Source organism: Camelus bactrianus, chromosome 4 (assembly GCF_048773025.1).
Source record: "Camelus bactrianus isolate YW-2024 breed Bactrian camel chromosome 4, ASM4877302v1, whole genome shotgun sequence".
Lineage (NCBI taxonomy): Eukaryota > Metazoa > Chordata > Mammalia > Artiodactyla > Camelidae > Camelus > Camelus bactrianus.
The window spans coordinates 49049505-49068424 of record NC_133542.1 but is presented as its reverse complement, the minus strand read 5'-3'; the positions used below and the strand labels follow the sequence as shown (position 1 = coordinate 49068424).

Sequence of the window (18920 nt, the reverse complement as noted above, 5' to 3'; positions counted from 1 at the left end):
CCAGATCTCAGAAGCAGATCTGAGCTAGTTCTCACATCAGAGTTACTGAGAGAAACTGTAGCAGCTGCTGCAGCACAAAATCTAACATGAATTTAAATGAGCAAATATTATTAATGAACACATTTGAAAACTGAATTTCACAGAAAAAATTAAATTTCTTCCTGACACTAACATGTGATCAAAATTTAAAGTGATATAAACATGTTTTAAAGTCACTGTGGTAATTACTAAAAGTAGCCAGCCAGACCACAGCTAGGCACTGTCAGAAGTCTACCCTGTGTAGTGGAACTTTGTAATAGCCCAGTACATCAAATTGTTCTCTTGAAATTTCAGCTTTGGTTAGTTCTCTTCAGTTAACATAAACTTTAACTGTAATTTTGACCATGGCAGCAACACAAAACTAAATAGCATTCTTTATTTAATAAACCTAGGCTATCTCAATAGTCTAAAGAAATCAATATAATGTTCCCAGTGTCCACCTGTCTACACTGAGAAAACTCTAACCCAATACTTGAGGTATTACCAGTTTATGCAAAGTACATTACATGAGTCTAATTTCCACCCAGGCAAACAGGAATCCCTGCAAATACCAAAATAAAATATTTACCTTGTTGCTAGGGGGAACAAAAAAGAAATGACAGTAGACTATATATCTTGATAGAAAAATAGTTAAAGGTTTTAATTCTCTGAATACCAAGAGTTAACATTTTATGACTACCCTCTGAAAACAGGGCATTTGGCAACAATTTTAAAGTTTTCAAAATCACTACAAAGCTTATTCACATTTTTACTAAATCTAACATCATCTTCACAAATCACAGAATCATTTTCTGATCAAAGAAAGAGCAGCCAAGTTTTTAGTGGGTCTGCCACTGTACTAAGTCTCTGTTAAACACAGAGTCCTGGGGGCCCCCATCTCCTCTGACAGGCTCCGTGGTACAGTGACACTTCATACCATGCGTTCTTTGAAGAACCATTTCTGATGTTCCGAGTTGGTGCAGTCTCGTAAGAGTGGTACAAAATTGTCGCTCAACTCCTTCCTCTCGGCCTGAACACATTTCTTCGACTGTACGTGAAATAATGAACCATCCTACAAAAGATAATAGACACTCAACATTCAAGAGAATTACAAGCAATTCCTCAGAAAGGATGTTTTCCTTAAGTGCTCAGGGTGATTTTTATCCTTTCAGAAATATTTATTGAGCAGTCAGCGCCTTCAGGGACAAAAGCAACCCAGGACTGTCTGTGCAGAGAGAGGGCCAGGCATGCACAGACTTGCCACGCCTGCCTCTGCGGGAGCTCTTCACTGGGGTCCTCGACTCCACCGTCAGGACCGATGGTGCCACCTGCTGGCTGTTCTTGGGATCTGTCAGATCTTATATCTCACCCTCAACTGACATCCTTTCCTTGAGGAAAATCAGGACCAAAGATCCTGTATTAATCTCTTCCACTTCCCTTAGGTCGACTAATTCCTTCCTGAGGGTCTCTTTCTCCCATGTATTTAAATGGAGAATCAGCAAATTTGGCTTTAGTCCCAGTTAAGCCACAGACCAGCTGGGTGAGGACAAGGTAACCAGAGAGGAAGCAAGTTCTGCAGACCGTGCCAATCCCCAAACCCCAAAGGACAATGACCATCTCTAACACCTCCCCTGTCTCTTCTTTTCACCAACTGCTGCTGAGTTAATTCAGCATGTCTCTCCCCAAGTTCTGGAGTTTATTCTTTCCCTCCACCTCTCTCTGTTGTAAGCTGTACGCCCTCAGGGCACTTCACCATGGCTGAGCAGCAAAAAGGCAAAGCAAGTGGCATCCCTGTTCCAGGGAAAGAGCTCTTGGAAATAAAATCAGATGCAGAAGAATCTCAGTAACATTAACCTGGAAAGCCTTTAAAAGTGCTCACAAATTGCCTGTAGAATAATGTGAAAGTAAATAAATAAAGCACCCCACCTCCCACGCTTCTAAAGAAACTTCCTTAAATGGTCACTGAAATTTAAGATTTTTAAGATAAGATTTTAATGACGTTTCAAACCAATTTCATGACTCCTGTCTTGTATTACTATTCCCTGATGGCTTACAACAGCTTCAAGTTGGAAGAAAGAAGGGTAGAGAAGGGCGTTACAAAGGATCACAAACTTTTGGGGTTCACAGAAGCATTTTTCCCTACTATTTTTTATATCAAATAGGCAGTACTATGATGTCTGACTTTTCCAGGTAACCTGCAAATTTCATTGCTAATCATAACATTTTCTACAAGAAAACATATTCCAACTTCTAATCATACTTAGAAAGAATCCATTTCTAAGTAGTATGATGAATCTTTCCATCCCTGGGGCCAGACTGGGAATGAAAGCCTCCCATGGCGCTAAAAGTGAACTAATTCTTTCTTTTGAGTTATTTTCTTTGGATTTATTCCCTCAAGCGCTTTTTAGTGAGTCACAGGCTATGACTGATGTATGAGTTGCATCATGGGCTGATGGCAAATGTGGTGGGGTTAGTGCCTTTTGGGCCTGAAATAACACCCAGTTCCAAATCAACAGTGACTCTTCCGACGGAGCGCCAACTCCATCAGAGAGGTATTTTCCTGGTTGCTGTACCACCAGTAAAAACTAATCTCTGTAGAGCTTTACACCTTCCAAAGACTATTTCTGGCCATAGTTGTACTCCTCACTAGAGGTAGACAAGGTTGAGATTATTGTTCCCACTTCAGAGCTAGGGAAAAATGAGGATGAGGCAACGGGAGTGGCTCATACTTGGATCTAACCTCATGTCCTTACACGTGGCTATCTGTTTCCCTTGTTTGAACCCCATGTGATCTCCAAATGCTTTGGGGACAGCTCCTCTTCCCATTCCAGCCAGCTGCAGCTCAAAGTGTGAGGGGGACAGGGAGGCTGAAAGGGAGTGGACAGTGAGGAAAGACAGAAATTGGTGCTGGATGCCACAGGACCTCAATAGGACTGCCACCCCTCGGGTTCACTGTGAAGTTCCTGGTCTCTGCTAGAGGCTGCATCCCTGAGACTTGCTAGGGACTCGCTTTACTTCCACACTCCCCTCTGCAGCCTGAGGGACCAGGACCAACAGCAAGAAAGGCGTGAGGTCGCCTGATTACCTCCTGCAGGATGAACTTCTGATCCTCTGGGGTGGCCTCCTCACAGAGATGCATGATGAGGACATCCGATCCTGCTTCCACACTCACACAGCCCTCTGGCTGGTGGGTGTTATAGCGTATTTCATTCTGGGACGTGTACTCGAAAAACTAGAAATGGAGCAGCCAATATACACCAGTTACCCTCTGATGTGCAAAGAGGGAAATCTTTAGAAAGAGGGGTAAGAATCTGGGTCAGCAGGGCCTGGGTGCTGGAGTCCAGCCCTCTCCCCTCACCCACCAACACCACGTGTGTCCCTGCAGCACCCAGTGCACCTCTGGCGGGGTGCTTAGCAAGTGCGAATGGAGGCGCCCTTTCTCATGCCCTCCTCGTTTGCTAGATGGTGAGGGCGGGGCTGGTGCCTGGGTCACCCCGCACCCTCTGTGCCTAACCCTGGGCTGGGGCAGAAGGGTGGGAAAGAAGATGGACTGGTCCCAGCACCAGCACTTGAAGGCTCTCTGTGACCTTGGCCAGCTACTTCCTCTCCCTTTCTTCAGTCCCTTCCTCTTCCTCCTCTCCAAATATCATAGATGCAACCATGCCTGGGAGACTGTAAGGTGCTGTGCACAGCAAGCAACAGGACTGCTAATGGGGGGGCTTGTTTTTCAGAGCAATGTTTTCCCCACCATAGTGTGTCTAGGAAAATGCTGATTCTGGGCCCCGCTCCCAGAGAGAGGAGGAGGATTCCTTTTGTCTGAGATGGCGCCCAGGAAGCCGCACTTTTACACTTCTAACAAGACATGCAGCCACCATCCACCCTACCCTACCCCCTTGCTTCCTGAGATTCTGGCACAGGTGGCTGTTCTGAAGGCACATGGAGCAGTGCTTCTCAAACGATCTCCCTGAAAGTGGGTCAAGACAAGAGATGGGTTCACAAGGGATCGGGTGGGTCTGAGAACCTGGACTTCTAAGCTCTCAGGTGATGCTGATAGTACCAGTGGGGGCACCTCTCAGGAGCACTGTTCTAAAAGGGGCTGAAGAACCCGAAAATTTTAACATTGTAGGGGTCCGAATTATGAAAGTTTACTGTTGACCATAATGGGGTGTAATATTCAGATGGAACTGGGGTGACTCCAGTTTGGAGGAAAACTTGAATCCCCAACCCTCGTCTCCAGTGTCTGACACCTCTTAGGACGGTAAGGCTTTGAAGGTCCAGAACTAATGCTTTGCTCTCTCCTGCATCCTCCACTGGCCCCTGCTTCCCTGGACAGGGGTCCTATTCTGGTCCTCAGATCTTCCAGGTCTTACTCCCCTGCCCAGCCTGAAGTTCAACACTTAACCCAGACAGACCGCCCTGGGGCCCAATTGAGGCAACTGCCCTAAAAACCACTTTGCAGTGTGGCATGACACATCAAATCCTGTAATTCCACTGAAGTATTAATTAAGTCAGCTGAAATGCACATCTGATGCTTCTTCTTTTTTTTTTTTCTGAGCCAAGATGTTAGTGACAGGGTTATTTATAATCACAAAAACAGGGAGGCAGAGAGTCAGTTACTCTGCAGTAATTAATACAGCCACACAAAGGAATATCAAGAGGCCATTAGGAATGATATTCTCAGAGGATGTCTAACAACACTAGAAAAGTATAAGTGATGGAAATAATGGAATATAAAACATATAGATATTATAACAACTATTTAAAATACATAATCCCCAGGTCAGGCACAAAAAAGATGGGAAGTAAATATATCTTTTTTTTTGACATTTGCCATATTTTCTTTCTCTCATTCTGTGTAAGTAGATAAATGCGTGTATATGTAAATAAAAGAGTATATAAACATATATGCACCTCTCTCTCCCCATTCTCTCTGTGTATATATATGTATACGTATGTTCATATAATTACATACATACACACACTGAGTGAGAGATAAAGCAGGTGTATGTGTATATATGTCACTGTTTTATCTTTTATTACATATGTATGTGTGTGTACATATATAATTTTCCCCCCTAGGAACAATTATAGAAAGTTGCAGGAAGCACAGCATCTCTAAATACTGTACCGTGCAGCATTTAAGACCACATTCTCTTATGTAACCACAAGAGTATAATGACATTCAAGAAATTTAACAGCAAAATAACAATATTATCTAATATACAGTCCATGTCCAAATTTCCAAATTGCCCCCAAACGTGCTTTAGAGTTGTGCATGTGTAGATTCCCCAGACCAGGATTCACTGATGTTCTGCATTTGATTGTCCTCTTTAATCTTTATTCTAGGACCATTACCCTGCGAGAAGTAAATATGTCTTAATTATAATGGTGGTTGCTCTGGGTCCTGTCACTCACTACTTGTTCCACTTTTTATATTTCCCAAATGTTTTGTGATGAGTATATATTACCTCTATAATAAAAAATCACATATTAAATATTTTTAAAACGCATAGATTTTTCTCCTCATCTCCCTCTTTAGAGGCCCACATCACTGATTCCTTGAGCACAGAGCCTCCCGCTGTCCATGTTCCCGCAGCCTGAGAACAAGTTGTTAAAGCAGCAGCACCCACCTGGTTCTGACCCATCCCATGACAGTGGTACAGAATGACCTGGTGTCCTGTGATCTGGTGTTCATTGGGAGGGTTATAATCAAAGCAGTAATCTTTCAGTCCTTTGTTCTGGAGCTAAACAAAACACAAAGGTGGCATTTTGGTCCACGTTTATACACAACAGATTCCACCCAAGGCGGTGAGGCGGGTAAACGGAGTGAGAGGAGTGCCTGCGTAAAGAGCTGGACTCGGTGCTAAGAGCCCCTTCTATTTCTGATTTTTAAAGTGTTTTCCCATTCTATACCTTAGGCAGGAATCACAACCCTCATTTTAAGATGAGAAACCTGAAGAGCAGAGAGATTAACTCTTCATGGCCTGAGACCTCACACTGCTTCATGTCTAATTAGTGCAGCCATATTGCTGCACTAGTCCAAACATAGCTGGGTTGTCACGTTGCACACGTATCAAGGAGCTCCTGCTATTATGCACCTGCAAAGGACACCCCAGTTGCAGGACTAGGCATATCTCAAATCAGAAGGCCACCATTGTAAATTACAGGAACAGTGTAATACAGAGCCAATGATCTGCACACAGATGAGTGGAGATACTTGAGTCTTGAATCCAGGACCTCAGAATCCAAGTCCAGTGCTCTCTCCATCACTCAACATTGCCTAACCTAATGTCATCTCTAAGATACTTTTGGATCTAAATCCCCTTAATCAGTCTAAGAGCAAAAAACCATGGGAGGTTCCATGCTTCTTCCTCCCTTCCAGGAGCCTCCAGAAAAAAGACTAGAGCATCTTCCAAATCCCTTTCTGAAGAGGTTAAAGAACCCTCGATAGCTTCTCCAGAACCCTACTCCTGCCCTGGCCCTTGTCTACCTTTGACTAGCCTGGTTCTGAGGATAAGACTCAGCCATATAGAAAGAAGGGATCCACAATCCACTAGCTCATAAAACGCAGACCTCTGTGTTCTTGAGGTCCCTTTGCTTTGAGAATGAACCTGGGAACAGGAGATGTGAATAATTAGAGCATCTTAGATTTAGAAGGACTCAAATGTCATTAAGCCAAGTGGTACCCACTCTTGATCACCAAAGGACCTTGACCTCAAATGAGCTCCCTATTTTCAAAAGATTTTGTCTACCAAAGAAAATGCAAAAATATTAAAAAAAAAAAAGAAAAAAAAGAAAAAAGGGAGAACTCCCTAAAGATTAAAACTGAGATTAATCAAGATAACTATATTAAGTTGATGATAAACATAGAGAAAAGAATAATTTTGAATGACTTTAGAGCAGAGTATATTTGAGTACACGTCCCTAGTGAAACACAGTCTATAAATAAATAGAGCTGCAAGAAGTCAAAATTCATTCAGTATCAGACTGTCAGTGGTAATACTGTATTATTATTTGGAAACTATTTAAAATATGTTTTAAAATAAAGTAATTAGGTTAGTATTTTTAGAAACCAAGATTTTCAGCACAAGAAAAAATATAATATCAAAGAAGAAAAAAATCCTATAAAATTACATTTGAATTTGAAGTATCAATAAGAGCTCATGATTTACTTCTCAATAATATGTATTCCCTTCTCTGCCCACTGAGAAAGTGTAGAGCTGTGCCAGCCCACATGGTACTCACTGGCCACATGTGGCTACTGGGCACCTGAAATGTGACCAGTCCAAACTGAGATTTCAAGACTTAGTATGAAGAAAAGAATGTATAAAATCTCAGTAAATTAATTTTTATATCAACTTGCATGTTGGAGTGATCATATTTGGGATATGTTAGGCTAAATAAAATATAATATCAGCTTCACCTGTTTCTTTTTTCAATATGGCTACTAAAATTTTTAAATTACACATGTAGCTGGCATTATAGTTTCTGAGACAAAGACCAGCACTAGCATCCAGAGTGAGAACTCTGAATACTAACCCTCACTAAAACGATCAAGGCTTCTGAGAGGAACGGCAGCAAATGTGCAAGATAAGTGTGGCCAGAGTCAAGGAAGCAATCAAAAAGCTGTTACCATGGCGTCAAGATCACAGAAGCCTAAATAGATTCCTACTTGTCAAAGACAGGACAAATTGAAAGACTAAATTGGCCGTGTAAAAACCCAGTGATCTACAATGATACTCAAAAGAAAAAGCCAAAAAGCAAATGAGCCAACAGACACAAATACAACCCATTGCATAAAACTGGAGGAAACTAAAGTACCAACTCCTGCTCGGCAAATAGTCAAATAAAGAGAAAGACTTAAGAATCTGTTATGTCGCTTCTGAATGAACTCTAAATTTCATGGATACCAAACTGTTCTAGTTAACAAGGGAATGTTCTCCTTTGTAGAAGAATCCCAGCTAATAAATGCAGAAGAAAAGAAAGAACTAGAAAAACCACTGTTTGGCAACGCCACTTGAAATAACGGATCTAGATAATGATTATAATGGCTACTTAAAACATTAGCTGGAAGACTGAAGTGGCACCTGCTAATAGGTGGTCCAGGTGATGCCCCACGCACCCACTGATCAATCTCATCACTCGAGGCAGGATGACCAGAGGTTATATACTCCCGCAACCACGCAATGTGAGTACAAATCACACTTGTGAAGTGTTCTTGCCAAAAAGCTTAATTCCAACTCCAATCAAAACTTTAGACCTCATTTTTATTTTAAAGAAATATAGGGGAAAGAGGCATGATTTAAAAGATGCCACAAGGAAACAATTAGACAGTTCCAAGGGTGAGCCACTCTACAGTGCAACTGATGCTGTTTTTCAACAAGTTAAAGGCATTAACAAAGGGGGTGGGGGCAGGGAAGAAGATTGCCTTGAATCAAGAGACTATATTTCAAAAAAAAAAAAAAAGAGAGAGAGAGAGAGAGACTTAGGAGAAAAGACATGATAACCAAATATAACGTGTAGACCTTGTTTGGATTCCAATTGGAACTAGCCAAATACAAGAGAAATTTGAGAAATTGGGGGAATCCAATTGGCTGGATATTAAATGACACCAAGAAATTACTGTTCATTTGATTAGGTGTGATAATGGCCTGTGGTTTTGTAAGAATGTCCATGCAGAGATGCACGCTGGGTGAAGAGGAGTGAAATGACGTGATGCTTGGGGTTTGCTGGAAAAAAGAAACTGTGGGAGGGTGGGGCAGAGGAGAGGGAAATCAAGAGAGGCAAAATCCTGCTAATTCTAGAATCTTGGGGACGGAGTTCACTACACCACTCTCTCTGCGTTTCTCTGTTTTGTTTTTGTAAAGAAAACTGAAATTAGCATGTTAATACTGTGCTTTGTATTTATCAAGACTTCCAGAATGGAACACCAGCTCTTCTGATGAATACAACACAGCAGAGGAGGCCTCCCTAGGTTGGTGGAGTTCCAAGCAAAAGCCAAAGGCATTGGACATTTTCATTGACCTCATCCCAGAAACATTTCTTTTAGGTTTTTTGAAATAACAGAAATGACTCTCCCTCCCCACTATGGCTCTTGTGGACCCCTGACTTGGCAACTGGTAACTGGTCCAGCCATTGATGCTTGAAGTAATTGGATAAGGAACAAGTGAAAAATAGGACATGGAAACATCAAGTGAGCCTCAGTTTCCATCTGTAAAATATTTCAGGAGGCTGCACTTGCCAATTTTGAGGTGCTTTCAGTGCTGAGATTCTGGATCTAAGGCCAAGATACTCAAGGGGAGAAGGAAGGACAGTGGATAAAGAGGGGGGAAAGCATGTAGGAGAGGCCAGCAGTCCCCATGAAGGGCGCCTTTCTTGGCCAGGGTTCGTCAATCAGACGGGGAAGCCAAGAGCAGGGGCCCGCCTCGCTCACCATCCCAAAGAAGCCAGGCCTGTCCTCAGGCACATGCAGTTCTGGATACACGGTCTCCAAGAACCATTTGAAGTCCTTACACTGGAGCTTTGCACGGAGCTGCTTCCTCTCTGTCACGTCCCCAAAGGGTTCCTAAGAAAACGACAAAACAGTGAGCTTCAGCAGGTCACAGTGCTTCCTATCAAATCCTTTCTCTCCACTGATGCTCACTCACTCTATAAGCTTTTATGGAGCACCTGTTGCATGCAGGACCTTGCACAGGGCACAGAGAACAAGAAACAGCCTCAGACATAGCTGTTGCACCCTAGCAGGAGAGGCTGTTGCACCCTAGCAGGAGAGACTGTTGCACAAACGACACTCCCAGGTGCTCCGGTACAGGGAGGAGCAGCCAGGTGCACGAGGGAGGGACACAAAGCACCTACCAATGGAATCAGGGAGCCAAGTCCTGGGGCTGCACTAGCATCCCTCGTCCCGGGCATCACCAATGAGCATGCGATCACAGATCATTAGCACATCAGTAGCACACGTATGCCATGACGTTCTGATTTACCACGGACACCTGAACACGCACTGTCAAACACAGGTTGGTATTCTAGAGGAAATCATGGATGCAAACCTTCTCATGTGCTTGGTCTATTGCAGTCTAAATACATACTTCTGATGGTAAGAGCAAAATGCAGCGATAATAAATACTTGTGGAAGTTTAGTTTTATGGACAAACCAATGATTAAGATCGTTCGAATACCCAAATAAAGCAAGTTTCTATTTAGCACAGCAAACATGCAGCCACAAGAGAAGTGCTGAGTGCAGAGATATGACTGTCCCTGCACAAGGATGTTAAACTATTAACATTTGACAAGTTAAATATTTGACAAAATGGAAATGATAAGGAAAAATGTTTGAATAAAATTTCAGATTTCTGCTTATTTCCCAGAAGTTCATTCTTTGATGAGGGTCATGTGCCCTCATCTTCAACCAAATATCCATCTCGACACTTGGCCCTTGGGTTGGGACAAAAGGTGCAGGCAGTGCCCCTCTAATGGCATTATTCTTTGGGAACCCTCAGGAAGAGGGAACCGTGGGTTCCAGACTGCATAACAGGGAAGAGCAGATGTTCCTACCCTACAGGGTGGGCAAGACAGAGCAAGCAGTGACTCTAGATCCCAGAGGCAGAGAGACGCCCAGGGGGAGGTCAGGGTAATGGTCCACAGGGCTCTACAGAGCAGAGAGAGATGCACTGGACTGGACCCAGTTCCATCTGCATCAGCCATGCAGCCTTGAGCAAGCTCCTTAAAGCACCCTCTCTCTGAGCTCCAGTTTTCTTATCTATAAAATGAAAATTTCAGAGCTACCTTGATGGGTTGCTGTAAAGATTTGCAAGAAGAGATTTCCATCAAGTGGCTGGGAAGGAGGTCTTGGAGCAGACCTTCTTGTCTTGCCAAGCAGCGCCTTAGTTATGTGAACATAGGGTAAGTGGGAGCCTTGTCCTGGGGCGTGTGGAGCTGATGTACACAGTCAGCGCACCTGTTTGCTAAAACTTATTTGTAACCCAAAAATCAATACTTGTGGTGTCTTCAGGCTTTCACAGTGATCCACGGACAAGCAGCACACAGAGACAAAAAACTTGAGTCACTCTCCATGCACATTCCCAGCTTTGGTCATGTCTCAGCTCTAGTCCTGAGAACAAGTGCCCTGTTCATGGTCTATTTAGTTCCACATTTTTCAGATTGTTCTACTCTTTGTCAGTGATTTCACAGTTTAAAATGGCCCGCAAGCATAGTGCTGAGGTGCTGTCCAGTATTCCTAGTGCAAGAAGGCTGTGCTGTGCCTCATGGAGAAACAGGTTCATTAGATGAGCTTTGGGCACGAGTTATACAGTGTTGTTGACCGTGCATTCTATGCAATCAATCAACAATACATATTAGATAAGCTATTTAAAGAGAAACACACATAAAACCAAGTCATGTATTGACTGGTTGACAAAACACGTCCCCCTGTGAGAAGTTTGCAGGAATCCAACCATGTATTTCCACCAAGAGCAACGGCTCAGTAGTCAGTCCTGAGCTCTGTGTCTGTGGTGACTGTAGAGAGCATAACTACTGTGAATAATGAGAGTCAACCGTCTGTTGTAATGATGATACAGGAAGGGATAAAGTTTTACCATGCTTGTATCACGAGCACCCGATTTCCTCTCTATTTCTCGAACCGGGTCTATCTACCCTGGGAGGGAGGCCAGAAATAGCTGCTTTTGTTTGGATGCAGCCAGATGGAGTGTAGGTGGGCGGGGGACTCACCAAGCGGGCGTGGGGGTTGCGATGGTAGTAGAGCTCTTTGAATTCATCCATCCACACTTCAGCTGCGCGGACACTGTTGGCCAGAGCCTTGCTGCGGGAGTAGGGAGCTTGCCTCGGGAAAACGTGGCCTACATGCGAACACGGGTGCGTCTCCAGGGTGCCTCCGCACTGCCAGATCTGCATACAGAGCCAGGAGGAGGCCGGGGTGGGAGGTGGTGAGCGGGAAGTGAGCTGCTGGTCCCGAGTGCCTGCACCCGGAGACTGGGCACACAGAGGTCGTGGTGAACACTGCCAAGACCTCACCCTACCTGGGGCAGGCAGCCACTTTCCAGCATACTCGGGACACAGGATGCAGTCAAAGAGCAAGAAAGCAGCCCCAAAGACAAATAAGCCATCAGAACCCAGACCCCAAAGTCCATGCACTACGGCTCATGCACTTGACTCCTAGGAGCACCCACAGTGGACCTCACTGGGAACGCATTGACTCACTACATAAAACACAGGCTGATTACCTGGTCTCCTAGCCACAGAAGATAGGAAAGCAGCAAGTAAGAAGAGAGGTTTGGAAGGGGGAAAGGAAGAGCTTCTAGAGGCAGGCAGAGCAGCCTGACACCTAGGGAAGAGGCAGAAAGACCATTAAGAGTACATCCTCAAACTCAACAGGTGGAGTCGTCTGGAGCCTTTCCGTGCTGGGCAAACGGCTGTGAACACCCCACTGTCCCCTGGATGTACGACCAAGGACAGCATCCAGTGCTTATAATGGGGGAGGGGGGAGTCCTCAGTGGAGAGCCAAATTCTTGTTTATTAACTCTTTTTAAGCGGGAAACCATATAAAATATTCTTGAATTGTCTATTTAAAAGCACAAACATCAACACGCGGTTTTGACAATTAAAATGCAAGATTCAGTTAACTAGAAAACCAATCAAAATGCTAGGAGTTTCTCAAAGGGACATCTGTGGATCACATACAACAGAATCAATAGATGGGCTTCTTATAAAATACAGATTCCCGGTCCCTGCTGTAAATCTGTCAAATCTGCCTTTCCAGAGACCATGACTATCAATCTTCTTTTTAAACAAGTTTTCCTAAAAATTCTTATATGTGTTAAACTTTGAAAGTCACTATGCCAAATAAAGAGGCTACTTTATTAAGCTATCGAGCAAATCAAGGCTCCAAAATACCAGCTCAAGAGGCAGGGCCTTGTGTTTTAGTCCAGTCTCTGCTACGTACTCTTTGAGCGCCCTTGAGCAGGTCACCTCCTCTGTACGGCCTCTGTCCCTCCCCTCTGTGTAGTCAGAGGAAAGAATTAGGTGACTTGCAAGACCCTTTCCAACCCCAAGTCTATTAAAAGTATATATTTTTTAAAAGTTCACGTAAGAAGGTAAGCGTGTTTAGAGGATGTGTGTACTACTGTCATCTTTCAATACCACTGGATTAACTGACAACATGGAAGAGAGGTCCACCAGGCTCTCAGAGCAAATCCACCATTCCCAGAGAGACAGCAGCTAAAGAATGAGTCCAAGTACAAGACGGGAATGCTTACCCTAAAGGAGAATTCGAGGTTTTCTCCGCCCCAAACTTCCATTCCTGTATCGTAAGACCCCAGGTATTCAAAATATCTCTTACTCACAGCGAACAGCCCACCAGCCATGGTTGGAGACCTAGAAGCATGTGATATCCATATTTCAATGTAATCGGCAGGAAACCATCTTGTCACTTGAATTCCTTCCCAGCACAAGCCTTGAGCCCATTCACCCAGATAAGGACACCCTGAGCTCACACCCTGTGCCTGGTGCTAAGCTGGGCTGGATGTGCCTCTCGGCCTCTGCCCTGGGGAATCTCACAGACGTGTCAGCAGGCAAGCACAGAACTCTGCGGGATTACTATGGTCCACCCAGGCCCTGTGGGAACACAGGAGGCCACAGGGCAGTGGCAGGGCTAAGTTTCTTGGAGAAGGCATGGTGTGCAGAACAAAGGGGAGTTAGCCCAGAAAAGGAATGGAATGTTCCTTCAAGAAGACAGGAGCAAGAGCAAAGGCCTAAGGGTGAGGGAAACCCTTGTACTCCCAGAAGCACAGACAGTAAGGAGAGAGGAGCAGAGAGAGACCATGTTCCCAGAGAGAACGGCAGGCACAGGCCGTGGCGGCCTTGGTCACGCAGTCACTGTACAGCACTCACAGGTGCTCCAGAGTCCAGGAGAAGCAACCCTGGCATCTTAAAGCTCCCCAAGGCTCTGAGCCTCTCCTGCTCAAGTGGTCTCCCCTCCAGGACCCACAAGGCCAGTTCTGGCCTCTGTCAGCCCCATTTTCTCCCTACCTGGTTCATCTAGAAATGAACACTGGTTTCAAAAATGACCGCAGGCTTCCATCCTACCCCAGCAGAAAGCTGTAGCATCAACATACCAGAGATGCAGACACAAAGGAATCAATTCAGAAATGGGGAAATATATAACATGGAAAGCCTAACAGTTTAAAAAATTTTGGTGGGGAGGGTGTAGCTCAGCGGTTGAGTGTGTGCTTAGCATGCATAAGGTCCTGGGTTCAATCCCCAGTACCTCCATTAAAAATAGATGCATGAATAAATAAACCTAATTACCTGCCCCCAACACAAACAAAAATCACACACAAAAAATAATTAAATAAAAAATTTTAAGGCCCTCCAGCAGTCTTTCTGGGCCTTGACAGAGTATCGGCTTTCCCTGCATCCAAGCTCTGGGCCAATGAGAACAGGAAACAAAGACTGTGGAAGGAAAGGTTCTAGACTACAAAGCACTTTCACATGTGTTCATCCTAAAAATCTAGGAAATAGGGAGGGTGAATATGTTCATACCTATTTCACAGGTGAGAAAACTGAAGACCAGGGATATTACAGGAGGGGAAGGATAGTTGGCCATAATGTCCCTGAGTGTGTGTGTGTGTGTGTGTGTGTGTGTGTGTGTGTGTGTGTGTGCAGGCGGGGACAGTTCACGTCAACATCACAGGCTGCATATGTGACCCTGGATATGATCTTTCCTACTTGGTGCCTCAGTTTCCAACCTGTTCAGTGGGGGGTTGGGCAGGATGCTCCCTCCCCCACCTCAGGGCTCCTCCAGAAGCCTATGGATCATCCTTGAGTCCTCCTTCCCCCATTCCCGTTTAATTCCTCCCAATTCTCCACCTTAACATCTCTGGAGTCCACCATGTCCCTCCATCTCCTGCACCATCATTTCGGACCTAAAACACTGCAGCACTCCCAGTGGCAGGGCTGCAGGCCCCCACCATGTGCATCCAGCACAACCTTCAAATAATGCAACAAGCTAAGGTCACTTCCAGCTCAAATCCTTTCAGTGGCTTCTAACCACTCAGGGTAAAGTCCAAACCCCCTTCCTTGGCCTTCAAGGCTGGATATGACTTAGCCCTGTTCATCTCTCCAGCCCCATCTCTCAACACTGTCTCCATACTCAATACTCTCCAGCCAGCAGTGGGCCATCTCAAGGTCTGGATTCAGGTGAAGAATTCAGAAGCCCAACTGCCAAGTGTGGGTGCAGATCTATGACACCATCTTCGGGTCAATACCCCAGCAAAAAAAGCTGAAGTCCATCCTCCACCTTCCTGACTCCTACATCTGCCTCCTATTTGGTCCCGAACTTGGATGAGAAAGAAGCAGCCAGACTGTTACTTCAACACTTCAAGAATGAGGGCAACTGAGCCCTCCTTGAGGCCATTCTACTCAGACCCAGGCTCACCTACTGGCCAAAGCTGGCCCCTGAACCCCCAGGTCCACTCACCCCCAGTTCAAAAAGGACCTGACAGTGTGTCCTCAGAGTATTAAACATGGAATTTCCATAGCAATTCCACTCCTAGATATATATTCCAGAGAACTGAAAACAGAGACTTAAAAAGACAACAGTAGCATCATTTACAATAATCAAAAAGTGGAAATAACACAAGCGTCTATCAACAGATGAATGGATAAATAAAGTGTGGACATATACACAATGGAATACTATTCAGCCATAAAAAGGAATGGAGTTCTGGAAGAACCTTGAAAATACTGTGTTAAGGAAAAGAAGCCAGACACAAAAGGACAAATACCATGTGATTAAGCTTATATGAGGTATCTAGAATAGGGAAACCCATAGAGACAGAAACTAGAAGAGAGTTTTCCAGGGGTTGGAGGAGGGCAGGAAAGGGAGTGATTGCTTAATGGTTATATAGAGTCTCTGCATAGGTTGGTGAAACAGTTCTGGAAATATGTAAAGGTGGTGGTTGTACAATATTGTGAATGTGCTTGATGCCAGTGACTTGTGCATTTAAAAAATAGTTAAAATGGTAAATTTTATGTTACATAAAACAGCTAACCATCCCTCCCAAGGGCCTTCATCAATAAGTTGGCTGGGTGCAATGAAGCACGCTCAGAGAAGTAGACCCCTGACCTGATGACATCAACGGGGGACCGCATGTGAATCCTCTCCCTCTTGGGAACCACGTGCCACGTGAACACCAGCCTCCAGTCAAAACCACCGATCTGCGGCTCCCCAGGATTCCCCAGGTACTCAAAGGTGTTCCAGTCGATAACATCAATCACAGGGCACACCACTGCCGACTCCTTTTCATGGATCCTGGAAACATCCAGAAGCCCCTGTTACTCCACTGTGTACAGGCAGCAGGAGGACAATTAGGAAACTTGGGAGTGAATGCTCCTCAGCCTTCCACTAGGAAAGAGGAGCACCTGTGTGAGAAGGGCCTGATTCTCTTATTCCAGATGTCCACAGCAAAGTCTGAGCCCTGGCAGGTGGGTGTCAGGGAGGATGCCAGGGCAGGGAGGGGGAGGCAGGCAGCAAGGATTCTGGCCTTGATATGGAAAATTCCACAGCTTTAATATTCTGAGGCCATCTAGGGATATTCTGGCTAAACTTGAATTCCTCTATCAAAGTCAACACATGTAAAAATCAAAGGTAACTTTTAAAACAGAAAGCAGATTTTTCAGTTTTCAAGATTGGAAGAGATTTCTTCATGTAATCACAATGAAACATCGTAAAGTCAAGAAATAATTATCTCCCTAGGAACAAAGATGCACCCAGACCAAAGAGTTTGGATTAGAAGATACTTTGGAGTTAGAAGATAAATTCTACTCCTGTCCCTTACTCACTGTGTGACGTTAGTCGGGCTACCGAACCTCTCAGAGCCAGTTGCATGGTGGGCAACACTGAAACAGTAATACCTACTCACGAGGTTAATGTGGACTCCCAGAGGGAATGTTTGCAAGAGGCTGCTGGAGAACCTGGAACTACTGCTATTCTTTTCTTTTAATCTTTATTATTATGAATGTTATACATAGTGGAAAATGAGATGATTTCCTGCTGCAGGCATCAGCCTGTGGGTATGCTTCAGCGATTCTCTCCACAATTACTCTTACAAGCCCAACCATCCTTCAGCATGTTTCCAGACTGTGTTTCTTTGCATTTGACGGCACACCAGGAAACATGAACTGAGACTAGATCATGTGTGAACACTAGATTTCTCTGGGCTACATCTTGGGGGCAGTTCTCTAGAATTTGAGACCTATAAATTATAAACTTGGAACTTAACAGTCATGCTGGTTGGAACCATGGGTAGCCTAATTTTTACAAGAAAAGGAAAACAGAGTTGGGGGTAGGGTAGCTAGCACTAGCCTCAGGATGCTAAATCATGGTTAGAGAATGTGCTGGCCCAGCATCAGCTGTTACTGGGTAGAGCTTCTGGCAACTCATGAGCCAGGGACCAGGATGCCAAACATCCTACAGTGTGCAGTGCAGCCCTACACAGCAAAGAATGGTTCTGCCCCAAATATCAGTAGTGGCTCATAAAATACCAGGAGTGCTACCTAGCTGATGTGACAACCAACATCTTCCATATCCAAAGCCCCTGGAGGTAAGGGGTTACTCTGCCTGGTTAGGACTATATGAGGGACAGTCTACCATCCCAGTGTGGCTCAACTCTGATGCACACCCAAGTCCCTGGGGAGCTTCTGAAACTCCAAAAACCCAGGCCCCACCCCAGAGATTCAGATCCAAATAATCTGCTGTGGGACCACGGGTTTTGAAAGTTCCCCTTTTGTCTCTAATGAGCAACCAGGAGAGAATCCTTTTGTCTCCAGGTATGGAGAAAGGATATGATTATGAGGAGTGTTGCCTTGCTCTCTTCAAAGGGTGCGTTGGGCTGGAGTGGAGGTGAATTCTAGGAGGCATTAATGAATCAGCTGAAGGGGAAAAGTGCCCTCACCATGACTTCAGAGAGACCTAGAGGCAGCCCTCTGCATGCACAGTGGGGCGAGGGGCAGGGCAAACCCACTAGTCCAAGTTCCAGAGGGAGCACCCAGCTGTCACTATGTTCTAAATCATCTCAGACTCTACCACTGGCCTGAGAAACCCTGAGTCCTTGCTGCTGGTGAAGCTCATCAGAGCAGAGGGGAGAGAAAGATGCAGTGAAGAACCAGGACAGCAGGAAGTGGCAGAACAGAACTTGGTCTCGTGAAGGAAGGGAGGCGAGGGGGTCCCAGCTCTTCCAGACAGACCCAGGCAACCAAGTGGTGGAAGCCAAGGGAAAGAAGTTTGCACAGACCTTGATCCTCCAGCCCTTCACCCGCTCCACATGGGGGTACCACAGACCCCCCCAGACCTTCCTCCCCATCCAGGAAGAGCTCTGGGCTTGCCAGCCCAGCTCCTGATGCAGAATCAGGAGAATGGGGAGGGAGCAAGGGAGAAAAAGAGGACAAAAGTCAGCCAGTGACAGTGGTTCTGGAGAGGGCAGGGGGGAGGGTTAGCGTAAGAGGCTGTGGGAAGCAGGGGAAATGACCTTAAAGATACAGCAACATTATGACTTTCATGACTCCATAAAATATATATATATATATAAAAACAATATTTTATGACTATATCGGTATAAAGACAAACATAATCCAGGCTTGATTAATTATTATATATTCACTATTATGATAGTAATTTTTTCCCTTGTGATTTTAAAAGAAATGAACATAAAAACATTTTTTCTGGTTTCTTAAAGATCCCTGAGCCCTAAGCATTGTAGGTACTGGGTGTAATGGATAAGTCAGCCCTGCTTGAAGGAAATACATCAAAATGTAGATTCTCTAGGAGTGTGATTCTATATGATTGACAATATTTTTTTTCTTGGGTGATCATACTATCTAACTTTTCT

The 18920-nt window shown here is 44.8% G+C and overlaps 1 protein-coding gene across 2 annotated transcripts in view; it reads right to left on the bottom strand.

Annotated features, from left to right (window-relative positions):
• Positions 1–650: 650 nt before the first annotated feature.
• GALNT12 (polypeptide N-acetylgalactosaminyltransferase 12) overlaps positions 651–18920 on the bottom strand; it is a 34546-nt gene continuing 16276 nt past the window's right edge. Inside the window, exons 4-10 of one of the 2 annotated variants that reach the window (XM_074361889.1) lie at positions 16160–16345; positions 13290–13407; positions 11746–11922; positions 9452–9583; positions 5649–5762; positions 3104–3250; positions 651–1090 (exon numbers count right to left, since the gene is read on the bottom strand). In XM_074361889.1, coding sequence (XP_074217990.1) covers positions 950–1090; positions 3104–3250; positions 5649–5762; positions 9452–9583; positions 11746–11922; positions 13290–13407; positions 16160–16345 — 1015 coding nt within the window. In that variant the 3' untranslated portion in view covers positions 651–949. The remainder of the gene's footprint in view (positions 1091–3103; positions 3251–5648; positions 5763–9451; positions 9584–11745; positions 11923–13289; positions 13408–16159; positions 16346–18920) is intronic. The other variant, XM_074361890.1, reaches the window with a different exon arrangement.